The following is a 14,397-nucleotide window of genomic DNA, read 5'->3' on the forward strand; positions in this document are numbered from 1 at the left end:
CAGCCCCTTCAATTTTCTAGGTAAAAACGAGATAAGATTGATGTTGACCTAAGCTTCACCAGGCTGAGCAAAGCGACTAAAGTACAATGCCTTCAGGACAGCTCTGCTGAACAACCCCAGACCCCAGTTCTCTCAAGACTCTGGAAGCTCCACTTCTCACAGTGGTATAAAAGGAACGACTACATGTACACACCTGAAAAGCCAGGGCCAGAATGCTTCTCGCAGCCGGCACATCACCGGCTAGCCACTTTGACTTGGCCCCCATGAGCCAAAGGACTTCAGCTTTGGGACAGTGAGCCACCGCTCTCTGTAACAGGGCTTCCAATGATTCCCTAGAACAACAACAGGTAGAAGCTGCATCACTCAGAGCCACAGCCATAAATCTCAGCACACAACACAGCCAACTTCCACTATCACCTGATGCTATAAATACGGTGGCAAAGTCCGGAGCAATTCAATGATTCATCAAGGTTTACAATGGGGAGGGTGCCGGGAAATCTTTTTTTTTCCTCTTTGGGTCCTAAAATCAACTTCTGAAAAAGACTCTACAAAGCACCTCATTGTTTAGATACCACCTTATGATAAAGGCATCTGCTGAAGAGACCCCATTTATAACTTGGGTATCTTGGAAAGGTGCTGTTTACAGGAGCAATAACCCTGCCTGGAGATGGGGGCAAGGGAGGCCTTTTCGGCTTTAATCACTGAAAACAGCCAAGACCCCACTGATAAAGATTATTGTCCTGGGTCTATTCTTCTCTCAGGAAAGAGAGGTTTTAAAGATTTAAAAACAAAGCAAACAGAAAAACCCACTATTACTTGAGAGGAAAAAAACTCCTTTTGGGCAAATGAGTTTGCAAGGGCAATTCCCTGCTTAGAATCAGGATCCAGGACTTCTACAGTATTAGGTGTCCTGTGATGGTGCAGAATAACTAAAAATGCAGGTGGGTGGCGAACAGAGATGCAATGTTCCACTACCTCATTAAAAACTGGACAGCTCTCAGATTGTGTTCACATGCCAAACTGCCAAAGGGCTCAGATGTCAACAGTGCATGCTTCATCCAACAGTCTGACGTGCCCCCAGACAAACTTTTCGAGGGCAAAATGATGGGACCGGTGTTGTGCAAAGATGAGTCCACGGTTATAATCCTAACCAGCATCTCTGGAAGCATCCACACCCAAGACTCCTATTCATCCCCTTGCTTCCTTACTAATAAGCCAAATAGGATTTAAGACACATGCAAATGTCCCATAGGGTGGAACCAGATCACTTCACTGCACCCTTTCTTATCTGACACCCTTAAGATGACACACGGCCGAGGTAGCAGGGAAGAGGGAGCCAAAAGTTCAAACCCTCAAAATAAAATAAGGATGTGGTAGGGATTTGACTGGGTGCAGGGGGGAAGTACCTAAAAAAAGGTTAATTATCTAGCTATAACAGAAGGGTGGAAAAGCATAATTGTCTACAGAACCTTTATACTGGACATTAGTTTAAAATTACGCCAGTTAGGAATTCAGTATGATTTGAGCTTGTCCCTGCAGTAAATGTCAGTCATACATCATACAAAGTATTAAAGTAACATTAGCAATAATGTATGTGCGTCTGTGTTAACACCCAGGGGGCATAAGCATTTAAAGAAAGAAATTGCAACACAATTTAATTTGATCAGAGTTTGCATCCAATAAAAGCACAATATTTTTTCAATTAGAGACAATTTGAAAAAACTATCAACGACCTCCTAGAGCACATAAGTTGGCCAAAAGCCATGGCCAGAACAGTTTAAATGAAAAACAGGTGACCCTAACCCCGAAAGAGACTTCCTCCCACACTGCTAAGAGCCTGATTCCCAAGCTATGACTCTAAGCACCCTTGTTCTCATAACCCCAGCGTAGCAAGCATCACCCCTGACCCGGGCAGTTTGTCATGATCCTTTCCTTATCAAGCATTTTGTCCACCACCTCGAGATACAAATGGCTCAGTCAGCGAGGCTACAGACTGCACATTCTCCTACGGAGAGTTCTAATCCTGGTCCTGCCACCACCTTCCCGTTTGATTTTCGGGGTAAGGATCATTCTCAGTCTGTGCCCCCGTTCCCGCATCCATAAAATGGGGATAATGCCAGCAAGCCAGAAGAGATGAATACAAATGACTGCAGACAAAACACCATGAAATACTTTGCTCATCTCCACCGCAGACAAAACACTATGAAATACTTGGCTCATCTCTACCTGTTCTTTCATCTGGTCTCTCTCTCTCAGACACTCACATTTGAGGATGAAGTCTCCCCACTGACAGCATCATCTTTGAACTGAAAGGTCACTCTACTACACCCGATCACCAGCACAGTGCTACTGGGTCCTCTCTGGGGCTCCTTAAATCTATGGGGCATTTTTTTTTTTTTTACATCAAGCTGCAATTCAGAGTTTAAGGGTACTCTTCCGTGTTTACAACCCCCAGGAGGACCTCCCTCCACCTCCCTTCCCTGAAAAATCCATTGCAACGTACCTGGTACCGTGGTTTTTTTCAAAATAGGCTGCACGGAGCCAAACGCTCTTCTTACTGGGGAAGACTTGCAGGGCATAGGCATAAATGGCTCGAGCACACTCCAGGGCATTGTGGGCAACACACTAGAAAAGGTCGAAGGGAGAAACAGATTGCTTTCTGCTGTCAAAATGAAGTCCAGTGGGAGCAGATGGAACAAATCATCTCTCCACAACCTTGTGGGATCCCAGAGGAATAATACTGACAAGGGATTACATAAAATTGGTTGATTCCAATTAAATGGTGTAATCTAGAAAAAAGAAACTGTTGAATAAATACTGAAACCCCAAATAGGGAAATGGTGAGGTGTTTTGGTTGTGGCTGGTTTTTGCCTGTTAGAAATGTTAAAACTGAAACTCGAGTGTCTGCTCGGGTGAAGGACATAGGCCTGGGCCCATCCTCCCCCATCAGGCTGCACGCAGGGACTGTTGGAATTCAAACCCCCCACAATTAACGTTCAGATAAGACTTGTGCACCCAAATCTTGGAAAAGCTAGCCTTCATTTGCCATTCCCGAGATACAGAATGCAGTTAATGTCAAATGACAATCACAAAATCAGTGCAACTCCATTAACCCAAACCACATTAGCCAAAATTTGCTCCCCATCCTTTCCCGGCTCAGCTGAGGTTGATGCTCCCTCTTAAAGGCTAAACCTTGAATCATCTGAAGTAACCCACCAATTAAGATGCTTTGTGTGCAGAGCAAGGTAGAAGTGGTAAGGGCTGTCTGTGCTGGCACACAAGGAAAGCTTGGTATGTTCTCTGTATCAAAGTTCAAGGTGACTCAAAATTGGGTACCATCTCCCTCCTGGTTCAGCCATAACTTACTGATGGCTCTCACACTTGACTCTGGCAAGTATGTTTTAACCACGGCAAGTATGTTTTAATCCCATGGCTTTGTAAGGGCACTGCAATATGCCCAAGATGTTGGACTGTGGCCTCCACTTTCAGAAATTGGGAATTGGGGGTGGTGAGGGGATAGGTTTATGGATTCTTCAGCTCCTATGTCTAGTCTGTTCCCACTCCAAAAATAAATAAAAACTACAAAAAAAAATAATGCCAGACTTACACTGTCTGCATCTTCCATCCAGGTGTGCTTTCGATCTTCTTCCTCAATTCCAATACCAATCACAGCTCGCATGACAGCCTGGCAAGTGGCTACACTCCCAGCTTTATCACATTCCTCGGCATCCTGTAGGCAATTCAACACCAAATGGGTAGGGCTTGTGCTTGGGGACAGAGCACACAACAACTAGCACATCCCTGAGTTAGGGCAACAAACCTTGGAAACTAAAACTAAGCAAAGCATTCCCCATGTCCAACGCTCTGCCTTGCTTTTCTTTCTCCTCCACCCTAAGTCAGCAGGCCAATCCAGTTTCTTTAATTCTGGTACTTGCAAACCCGATCAGATATTTTGTAGGGTGAAGCCTAAACATTCCCTATCTTTTCAAACCAGAGGCCATATCTCCCTTTACAAACTCAAATTTCAGTTCGGCTGGCAAAGTGCCCCTAGTTCCCAGGGTGTAATACAGATCAGAAATACATTTCCAAAATGCTTGAACAAAGACATTTACCGGGGAAAAAAAGCAAGAACCTATGTTCTAAGGGATGCATGAGAAAAACAAAATGAACATCTTCACAGGAACAGGGACATGTCTAATTGCCACGTGTATTCTCGTCCAGTGCTCAGTACAGTGCTCCACACACAATAAGCACTTAAATACTATTACCACATCATGAAGGGGAGGTAGTACCGCCTAATGGATAGAGCACAGGCCTGGGAATCCGAAGAACCTAGGTTCTAATCTCAGTTCCACTTGTCTGCTGTGTGACCTTGGGAAAATCACGTAACTTCTCTGTGCATCAGTCACCTCCTCTGTAAGATGGGTATTAAGGCTGTGAGCCCCATGTGGGACAAGAACTATGTCCAATCTGAATACCTGTATCTACTCCAGTTCTTAGCAAAGTGCCTAGCATACAGTAAGCACTTAAATACCATATAAAAACCCCCACAAAAAACCCCACTATGTAATTTTGCCAAGGTAACTAATGCTTACACCAATAACCAGGTTTTCTAAACATTATTCTAACACGGCAAGTTTTAATTCACATAGAGGCCTTTTAAATGAAAGAGAGGCAATCATCACCAGCAGTATTTATCACCGATGGCATTCACTGAGAGCTTATTGTATGCAGAACTCTGTACATAGAAGAGTACAATGCAACATGGTCCGCAGACTTATCCCTTACCCACAATGAGCTTACAGACCAGAGGCAATGTATACTTTTGGACTCCAAACTGAAAACCTCACTTGATCCTAATCTTTAAAGACTTACAAGGGGGAGGAGGGGGAATACCTGGATCCACTGCTCTCTGTTGATTTCTACCCCATTGGCCCTGAGGGATGTGATAGCTCTGTCAATGATTTTCTCCACCATCTGAGTATTTCCATTGGCTTCCTCCAACTTGGCAGCAGTAATCCAGATGTGCCGGTCTGTGGGGATGTTCTCACGGGCTTTGTTCAAGACCTTACGGGCATTTTCATAAGTCTCCAGTCTTGCTAGAGCGAGCCATAGCTGAAGGCAAAAATCAGTAAATTTGAGATTAACAGAAATATGGGAGACACTGCCATGGGACACAGTGCCATCCCAGGCTACAAATGAGCCAAAAGACATGACTCTAGAGGAAGACACCACCACTTTACACACCTCTCTCACAATACAACTGGGTTGCAAGCATCTCCCTTAAAACTATACCGCAGATCTCTTTATTAAAAATTACAGAACTGAGCTATCTGATCTTCCTTATAGAAGTGACCTTCTGCTGATGAGATGGTCTGTTAGGGCGATTACGGAGTTAATGAGTAGTAAAGTGTCCAGTTGACAATCTGCAAAGACACACTAAGCATCCCACCCAATTATTGTTATAATTAATCCATCACTTTTACGCACCGAGAAACAAAAAGACATTTAAAATGTGGTGAGCTAATAGGCTTTTATGAAGGGGTACTGGATCCAAGTTGCCTCTCCCATACACAGCAACGATTTATCCAACTTCTACCACTGGGAAACCGTGCTGTACACTGAACGACAAAAACACGATTAAAACGGAAATATCCAATCTAGTCATTGTGGCAATAATCCTTCTCAAAGTGCCCCCCCGCCGGCTGTTCTCTCTGTTTACAAATTCAGTTTCTTCATAGGAGCCAAGCTCGGGAAAGACCCAAGTGATTGACAACCCTGGCCAGCAGCTGTGCAATAATTAACCCCAAATGCCCTGACTCTCAATCCTCGGATCAAACACAAGGAACCTGGACGGGGGCTGAGTTCAGCATAATCGCTCGTTTCCAGGCTTCCGGACCCGGGGCCCATCCATTCGCTGAGCCCCAGCCTGGGCTGATGCAGTACAGTGGAAGTAACTTCACCGACTCACCTCCACGCTAGTTGGACAGCATTCCACAGCTCGACTCAGCATTATTCTAGCATCTTCTGGCTCCTCTAACTCCACCGCTGCCTTCCACAAGCGCACTGAGTTTGGAACATGCTCAAGGGCTAGGGAAAAGCGATGAGAAACAGAGTCATGGAAAAAAAAAAATACAAGATTTGGATGGAGAAAGCTTATGTCGGTTGTGAACATGGTTGCCAATATGATAAAGTGGACTCTCCTCTGGGGGACATTTATTCAAAGAACAGGTCTAGAGTCTTGCCCATTAAAAATGTTAAGAAACCATCCATCCTGAGGGCCCCTGAGGGCTTTTTCCCCCCTGCTTTGGAAGTGGTGCCAGATAATGCCTTGGAGGGGAAGAAAAAAAATCCAAGAATAAAACGCTATACCCAGCAAGGTTGCTTGTTTGCAGGCTCTGTGTTAACTCTTTCCTGTTCAAAAGACAACTGAAGCCACTTCTGAGGGCAGAGCGACAAGGAAGTTATAAAGTATTCAGTTCCCTGTTACTACACAGATGATAAGGGCCAGCCAAAACACAAGGCACTTAGGTAGAAATCAAACACAACCGCTCACTTTTGAAGGTGCTGTTTACTATAGCCAAGTCCATTGTTTCATTTGCTATATTTACACCGAGCAAGACAAGGAGGAGGAGGCAACTGCCAATGCTCTACTTCCTTGTATGCGAAGTTTCCATTTGGTTTAAGTAAAGCTCCGAGATACTTTGCAAATCCAAGCTATCATCCCCAACTGTGGCCTTCTTCTCATAATCACACCCACATCTTCAGCGAGTGGAGCCCGGGAAGAACAGTGGAGCAGAGATCAAGGGATAAAGCCAAACACCAGAGCAGACAGGCAAATTCAGTAAGGCTGAAACGCTAGGCCTTTCTGATACAATCTTGCTCAAGGACTCAACCCCATAAACTCACATCAGGTCATGGTTGATGTGCCATCTCAGAGGCCTGGGACCCACTTTGAAGAGGCAACTCTCTAGTGAAGGAACTCGGAATCTGTGTGCTCACTCATCACCTGCAGCAGATTTCTCAAGCAAAATCATCCTCTGATAATACAGTTGTCATTCCACAATTCGCAGCAGCTTAATGGACAGCGGTCTAGCTTTTCCAAAGGTAATCTATCATCACGTCATCCAAAACCAGGAGTGCGTGAGAATAAAAAAAAAATAATCTCAGGCCAATACTAACATTAAGATCCAAGCAACTGAAGCCTAAGGGTCACTTCAGTAACACGATACGCTTTCAATTTCACCAAGGGGTTTTCAGTTTAATCTTAGCCAAGCATTTTCTCCCCAAGAAAGAAAACATGCCGTCAGCAGATCTGCTGGGCTGCACCATCCAAAATTTCCAAGGCAACAACGAACCACTCTACTCTTTGCCTCCTGATGGCTCCAAAATGTAGTTATACAAACACTGACAAACAGTCAAAGATTATGCCACCATGGCAGTTTCATTCCCCCTTATGGATGGAAACAATGAAACACAGTCAAAAGTCCAACAACTGAGGAAATGGCCACCCTGACATTAATTACCCAAATTCATAGCTGCAGAAGATTTCTGTAGCGCTTTCCTAAATGAATAATGAGAATCTCTAATAGCTTTATGTGTTACTCATCCATAAACTGTTTTTCTGGTTGCAAAGATAAGCAGTCGCAACCCAAGACAGATGCTAGCTCTCAGCCTGTGGCCTTCACGCCAAGACATTGGCACAAAACCCTCCAGTGGACAGGCTAGATTACAGAAATGCAACTAGACTTCAGCAAAGCAAGACACACATGAATGCACACACACAAACACACACTGAGCCAAGGAGAACGGGGGAGCACAGATCACACGAGAAGCAGATTTCATCTGGCATTTACCAGGAGGGGCGAGAAAATAGTCAGAAACTGAATTTAGTAAGGGGTCTGTTTTCAAAAGGTTATTCATCTGAACACCTCTGGCTGTCAGTCTACCAATGCGTTCTGCAGCAGAAAGTCTTAAAATCAGCATGACATTAACAGCAATATGGTGGAGAACAGAAACGGCATGAAAAACTCCCTTAAGCTTACACAAACTATTACCAGAAAACACATCAATCCTTTGCCCTTCGATTCACAATTTCATTTCTACCAAAAATATATTTTACTACACCTGGGCTACTAGGCCTTGGCTGTGAAGAACATTCTCACAATTAAATCTGAAATAGCCTTGCAACTAACATCTGTTTATCAATTACTCAGTAAACTTCCAGGCACAAAGTTCAAAAAGGGCTTCTCTGCTCTGGTATTCTCCCTTGCATGGAACTACTTTAAAGAAAACGGCGCAATCAACGGCATTTGTTGATTGATAATAAAAATATAAAAAAGATCATAAAACAAAAACAAAAGCTCCATCAGCTGCCCTGACATGCAAACTATTTTCTTCCACGATACGAGAGAAATGGATTTCCTCACATTGCCAACTGATAACAAACCCAACCTTGGATCCCACCCAAAGCAAGAAATAAAGCAGTCCAGGCCGGCCGCCCTCTGTCCCGCTCTGCTGCAGCCATCTTGATAGCAGCCTGAGTGGCTGCTGATATCTCTCGGATAATTTTTTTCCGTTTCTGAACCAAATGCAGTGCCTTTCGCCTCGCTAGTTTTACGAGGAGATGCTGGGGCTAAACAGAACTGGAACACTAACATAATACGAGGAATAATAAAGCTCCAAGATCGGAGGCGCAGGATTCAAACTCTGGAGAATCTCACCCACACAGATGGTGTGGCTTATGCCGTCTTTTCTGCTATCAGGGAGGCCAGGAAATACATATTCCCCCCTCCTCCTTTCAGAAAGGGGGATAGGAGAGCCAGGTCGTGCCAGCACCTCATTGGGTTGGCAAGAGCTGGAAGCATCAGAAAAAGAAAAATAGTTCATTCATTCAATTGTATTTACTGGGTGCTTACTGTGCTTACTAAGGGCTTGGGAGAGTACACTATAACAACAGACACATTCCTAGGCTTGCTCTTTGAGGACATGTAGTAGTTGCTTTTCAGGAAGGCTAACGGACTCACTCATCCACATTCCACCAAGGAGAGGGGCTCACCTTTCCTCAAAACCCGCTTCTTCGCTCGAATGTCTGTTTCTAGCTCGGCTGCTCGGATGTAGATCCGGACGGACTGGGGGAGGTGGCGGACTGCTTGGGCCACCACGGCCTTCGCTGTGTCACCGGGCTGTAATCGGGCAGCTTCTAACCAGACATCTTCACTCTGCGAGCAAAGAAATTAAATCACTCTGTGTACTTGCAAACCAGAGAGTGAAATCGGTGGGGGTAGCCTGGGAATTAACATGGACAACTCTCTCCAAGAAAGACTGAGGGCAGGCTTCAGAGAACCACAGAAAGACAGTCTCTCTCTGCTTCTGAGGCAGTGAATGTTTTTATCACCCAGAAAGACAACTTTTGACTTTTCAGAGAGATCCAAGAATGGAAACCCCATTACCTCTCTCAGTAGCCTATTCTGGTATTTTATTAACAGCGAAGTTAAGAGGTTCTCTTACGGCCCAACAGAATCTTTCCCACTTCTTCGTTCCCCAGAACAAACGGTTAGTAACTGCCCCTTAGAAAAACCTTGAAGATAGTTATTCAATCACCTCTTTTCTTCTCTCCATGGTGAATCACCCCCAATTTCCCTAACCTCACCTCAGAGACCTTAACTTCTATTCTGTTGATAATTTTTATCACTTCCCTGACCTCAGCTTCATTTCCACCTTTTTAATGCGAGAGGACACATTTGGACACAATAATATAGTTCTCATCACTGAATAATACGGCAAGAAAGATTGCTTCCCAACTCTTGTCAATCATATTCTTAGCACATGCTAATATTACATTTCTGCCCAATTAGGCTTGTGTTTGAGTCTTTCCTGCACTAGGGCTTAACAGAAAAACATCTATTTGTGTTGCTTGGCTTTTATCCCAAAGTGAACTGCCTTGTATTTCTTCTTATTAAGTGTTTTTGTCTTTATAAGAATTAAATTTCCAATTTATCGAGTTCACTTTGAATTTTATTTTCTTCCTAGCTACCACGTTAGTGTCTGCAAGCATGATGCACAGATCTTCAATTGCATCATCCCAATCCCTTTCTTTGGACTCCCTCTCAAAGAAAATTATGAATTGCCCTCTTCGTTCATTTTAGGAGTCATTTTCTCATCACCCCACCTTTTCTGCCGCCCACTCAAAATGCTGGTAAGAAGCAGAACTTTAGTTTCAAGTTCTCTTTATACTGGGCCCAGAGGGAGTTGACTGACTTGTCTCTTCCAGTTATCACAGCTTAAAGAAGGAGCAATGGGACTAATTCCCATTGACTGATAAAGCGACAAGTCAGAAAACAAAGTTAAGATTGGGTATTTCAAGTAATCACACCCAGTGGAAAGCAGGCAAAAAAAAAAAATGCCTGTCTACTTTCTCTCATCCCCTATTTCCCTTTGTTGTTGTTACAAATTTGCTTTTCTGCTGCACTTTTCCCATCTTTAAAGCATCTCCCTGGGTGGCATTCATCTTAGTCCTATCACAGTGAAAATCAGATATCCCCACCAGTCTCTACTGACAGCAGGATGGCAAATTGGGACTTTTCAGTGGCAATGAGCAGTCCTTAAAAGCAGGGAAAACGCGCCTCAAAAAGTCTTACCTTGGGACACATCTCTGTCCCCTTCATAATGAGGTTTCGAGCTACTTGTAATTTTCCAGTGACTTCTTCTAAGCGGGCTGAAGCGATCCAGGCAGGAGGGTGATGAGGATTAGTTTCTCGCACAGACTTCAGGAGTAAACGGGCTTTTTTGATGTCACTGATGGGGCAAAATGGAAACCGCTAAACCTTTCACGGTATCAGAGACCACACAAATTAGCAGCACTACTCCACCCCATCGTGCCAAAATATTTTTAAATACCCACACAAAGATATTTTAACACCCGTCAGACCACTCCATTAATAAACAATGACCAATCCAGATACCATTCTGCCAAGTACCCAGACCTCACACCCCCAATACAGGGAGGAGAGCTGGAAAGAAAGTCTGTCCACAGGGTAAAGGGCTCTCTGCCTTTAAAAGAGATTAAGAGGAGTGAAGATGCTGAAGAGTTCTGAACCAGCTGAATTTCAAGACACTTCACACAGATGTTTACTGAAGCAAAGACAGATCCTACTGAAAAATACAAGACCCTCGGGTCTCCTATAAAGCAGATTTGCAGTCTTGAAGAATGCTGCATTAGGAAAAAGTTCACGGTGCTGCATCTGCCAAAGTCCAACAACTCAGGCCCAAGCACAATTTGTTCCTTCCAACGCCGCATCATGCTGTGCCTGTCCGGAGAGATTCCCCTAAATCTGCTATCAGTGAAAACCCGAGTTTTGGCATATCTGAGTGTACTGCAAGATGCCAGCTGACCAATACTATCCCCAAATGCTCTGCTCCCAACACTACTTACTTGATATCCCCTCCATGAGTGGGGATCATAGAATTCAAATCTGTCAAATAGCCCTTAGGATCCACGACAGTCTGCCCGCTTACTGAATCCGACACCTGAGAAGATAAATTCAAGTGACCACAGCACCATTTGGAAAACGAATGGCCTTAGCTCCAAATTCCACATTCCCAGAAAAGTTCTGAACATCAAGCGCCTTACCTGGCTTAATCTCATATCCATCAAGGTGTTCCTGGCTTGGCCAATCTTCCTCATGTCCAGCTCACCTGTCCCAGGCGTCATTAGCCCTGGTGTCATTCCACCTGGATAAGGAGTATTCAGTCCCCCGGGATAGGGAGTGTTGAGGCCCCCAAATTGCTGAAAGAAACAGCATGAGAAGTGGTTTCTGCAGCTTAGTATTTGGGGATCAGTCTGGTATGGGCTGGGAATCCGAATTTACCCCGATGCAGCCCGAGCCCAGACCCAGCCTGACACTGTTACTGGCCTCTGAAAGCTGATCTGGGCTCACTTCCAGGCTCTGCTACTGAGCGAGGGCTTCCGCTAGCTCACCTGACCCCACCCACATTGAGGGGATTATTTATTTATATTAATGTCTGTCTCCTCCTCTAGACTGTAAGCACGTTAAGGACAGGGAACATACCAGCTAATTCTGTTGTACAGTGCTCTGCACACAGTATACGCTCAGTAAATACTACTGATTGATTGATTTTAGCCCAAGGGGCTTGTCAGGCCCAGCCCAAATCTGTCTGGGTTCTACTTAGTGCTGGCCCAATTGTCCTTACAGGCCCTGAATCTGCCAAGCTCAGCCCACGCATGACTCCAGTGAAAAACTACAGTACTCTCTACACGTTCAACGGCTGTCCCTTGGGAAAGTGTTTCCCAGTGGCTAATGCTCTGAGCTTGCTAGTAATGAATAGGTCACCAAAATACACCAAACCATATATTAGTCCAATTACATTATTCTACAATTTAAAGTATTTTAATTGTACAAACATCCCAGAAGTGTGACTCTTGTCCAATTCTCCCTACAGCCATTACATTGCGAGTTCCTTGAGGACAGGGACTGTGAACTTTTCCAGGCACTCTTCCCAATGCTCTGCTTACAGTAAGCACTCGATAAATACCTTTGATTTGATTACTGATTACATTTCTGCTCTCTTCACTCACTAGTCCCCAGCTCGTTCACTTGAATTCTCCCTAGAGGAGCTTCTAACAACCTCACACTCGATTCTCCCACCTCCATCCCTTTGCTCACACTGTTCTCCCAGGCAAAAACTCCATCTCTCCCCAAATCCATCAGACCACCACCTTCCCTATATTCAAAGCCCTCCTGAAATCCCACCTCCTCCAACAAGTCTTCCCAGCAACACATGTCAAACAAACCCACCAGCCATCCCTAGCATTTATGTATTCATCTACACCCATTCGGCACTTGCTTATTTACGTAGATTACTCACTGCATTTATTTCTAAATCTGCTCCCTCATCGCAGTGCAAGCTGCTTGTGGGCAGGGGATACCATCATTTCTTTTGTAGTGAATTTTCCCAAGCACTCTGCAAGTGTAATGCACTGAACCGGGTGAGTAATAGTAGTATTTTTTATTGAGCACCTACAGAAGGCAGAGCACTGTATTCAGCACTTCAGATATATAGAATTTAAAAAATGACAAATTCCCCGCCCACAAGCAGGTTACATCTTAATCGGGTTGGCAAACATGTTTACAGGATTAGTCAAAATAACCCGGACAACCAAACAGACATAAGTACAAGACTGCTGAGGAAGGGCATGCAATAAATACTGTCCTCCTAAGCACTTACTGAGGTGCTCTGCACAGAGCAAGTGCTCAATAAATACCACTGATTAACTGATTAGTAATGCTGCTGCTGCTTTGTGGGCAAGTTCTGGGTTGAAACAGTTGCATGATGCGACTAAAACATTCCCGGCTAAATGTGCGTGCGTCAGCCCCAACTGAGTGACGTTTGATTGCATTAAGCGCTTAGCACAGTGCTCTGCACATAGTAAGTGCTCGGTAAATCCCACCGATTGATACATTCCCAGGCTTGGAGGTTTGGTTACTATATGGCAAAAGTGATGGCAAAGTGTTTTCTTGGCTCTTTAGGTCTAGGCCCTCTCCAGTAATTTTGTTTGTTTGGCTTCTTATTTAAAATAATCATAACGTTTTGTGCTGAAGTGTTTTTGTTTTAATTTCCATCTATCCAGTCTTTTGGATAGCACTTGCTACTCATGTGCCCCAGCTATGGTATGCTGGTTCACTGGACACTTTCAGGTATGCTGCTGCTACTTTTCATTTGACTATATGTACAAGAACACGCTCCCCCATGTGAGCCAATTCCTGGGCCTGGGATTACACTCACCCTGGGAAATCAAGTAGCAGAGTCCCCAAACTGTGTAATTCCAAACTCCTAAATGATGGGAAACACTGATACGTGGGATCTGCCTCCAAAGCATCTGATCAATTCCAGCCCACTCAGCAATCTGATAAATAGTAAGACCAAAGCCCAACTCCAACACTAAAAATCAAACCCTACAATTACTGAGAGCATCCAAGTTTGACGGCAACAGCTTCTTTCCCGTCCTTTAGGTTCTCACCGTTTGTCGGGGATCAACCGAAGTGTGATTTTCTCCTGTCTGTAAATGTTTAGCAAAGAAACTGTCAGGTACAGGAGTCAGTTTCTCATATCGGGGGTTCCTCTGACGTTTGTTTCTAGCATCTCCAACTTCAGGAATACTCAGCCATTCTTCCTCCGTGACTTCTGCCAGCTTCCTCTGGAGAAACACGTGAACCACACTGGCTTCATCAGACATGAGGGCATTTATTTCTCCTGAAATGCTTTCACATCCCTTCTCATCTTCCCCTCCCAAGATGCTTGTGAGGTCAGGAGGGGCAACTACGGTTAAACAGATGAGGAAATGGAGGCACAAAAAAGCAATATAATTTGCCTGTG

General features: G+C 44.5%; 1 protein-coding gene across 1 annotated transcript in view; it reads right to left on the reverse strand.

The window, feature by feature from the left end:
* The window catches only part of PRPF6 (pre-mRNA processing factor 6), a 45,245-nt gene that overhangs the window by 17,041 nt on the left and 13,807 nt on the right, over window positions 1-14,397 (reverse strand). The window contains exons 5-14 of the mRNA XM_038749985.1: window positions 14,042-14,218; window positions 11,633-11,788; window positions 11,435-11,529; window positions 10,641-10,797; window positions 9,059-9,221; window positions 5,972-6,090; window positions 4,897-5,115; window positions 3,608-3,730; window positions 2,504-2,625; window positions 194-332 (exon numbers count right to left, since the gene is read on the reverse strand). Of these exons, the coding sequence (XP_038605913.1) occupies window positions 194-332; window positions 2,504-2,625; window positions 3,608-3,730; window positions 4,897-5,115; window positions 5,972-6,090; window positions 9,059-9,221; window positions 10,641-10,797; window positions 11,435-11,529; window positions 11,633-11,788; window positions 14,042-14,218 (1,470 nt within the window). The remainder of the gene's footprint in view (window positions 1-193; window positions 333-2,503; window positions 2,626-3,607; window positions 3,731-4,896; window positions 5,116-5,971; window positions 6,091-9,058; window positions 9,222-10,640; window positions 10,798-11,434; window positions 11,530-11,632; window positions 11,789-14,041; window positions 14,219-14,397) is intronic.

Source organism: Tachyglossus aculeatus, chromosome 8 (genome assembly GCF_015852505.1).
Source record: "Tachyglossus aculeatus isolate mTacAcu1 chromosome 8, mTacAcu1.pri, whole genome shotgun sequence".
Lineage (NCBI taxonomy): Eukaryota > Metazoa > Chordata > Mammalia > Monotremata > Tachyglossidae > Tachyglossus > Tachyglossus aculeatus.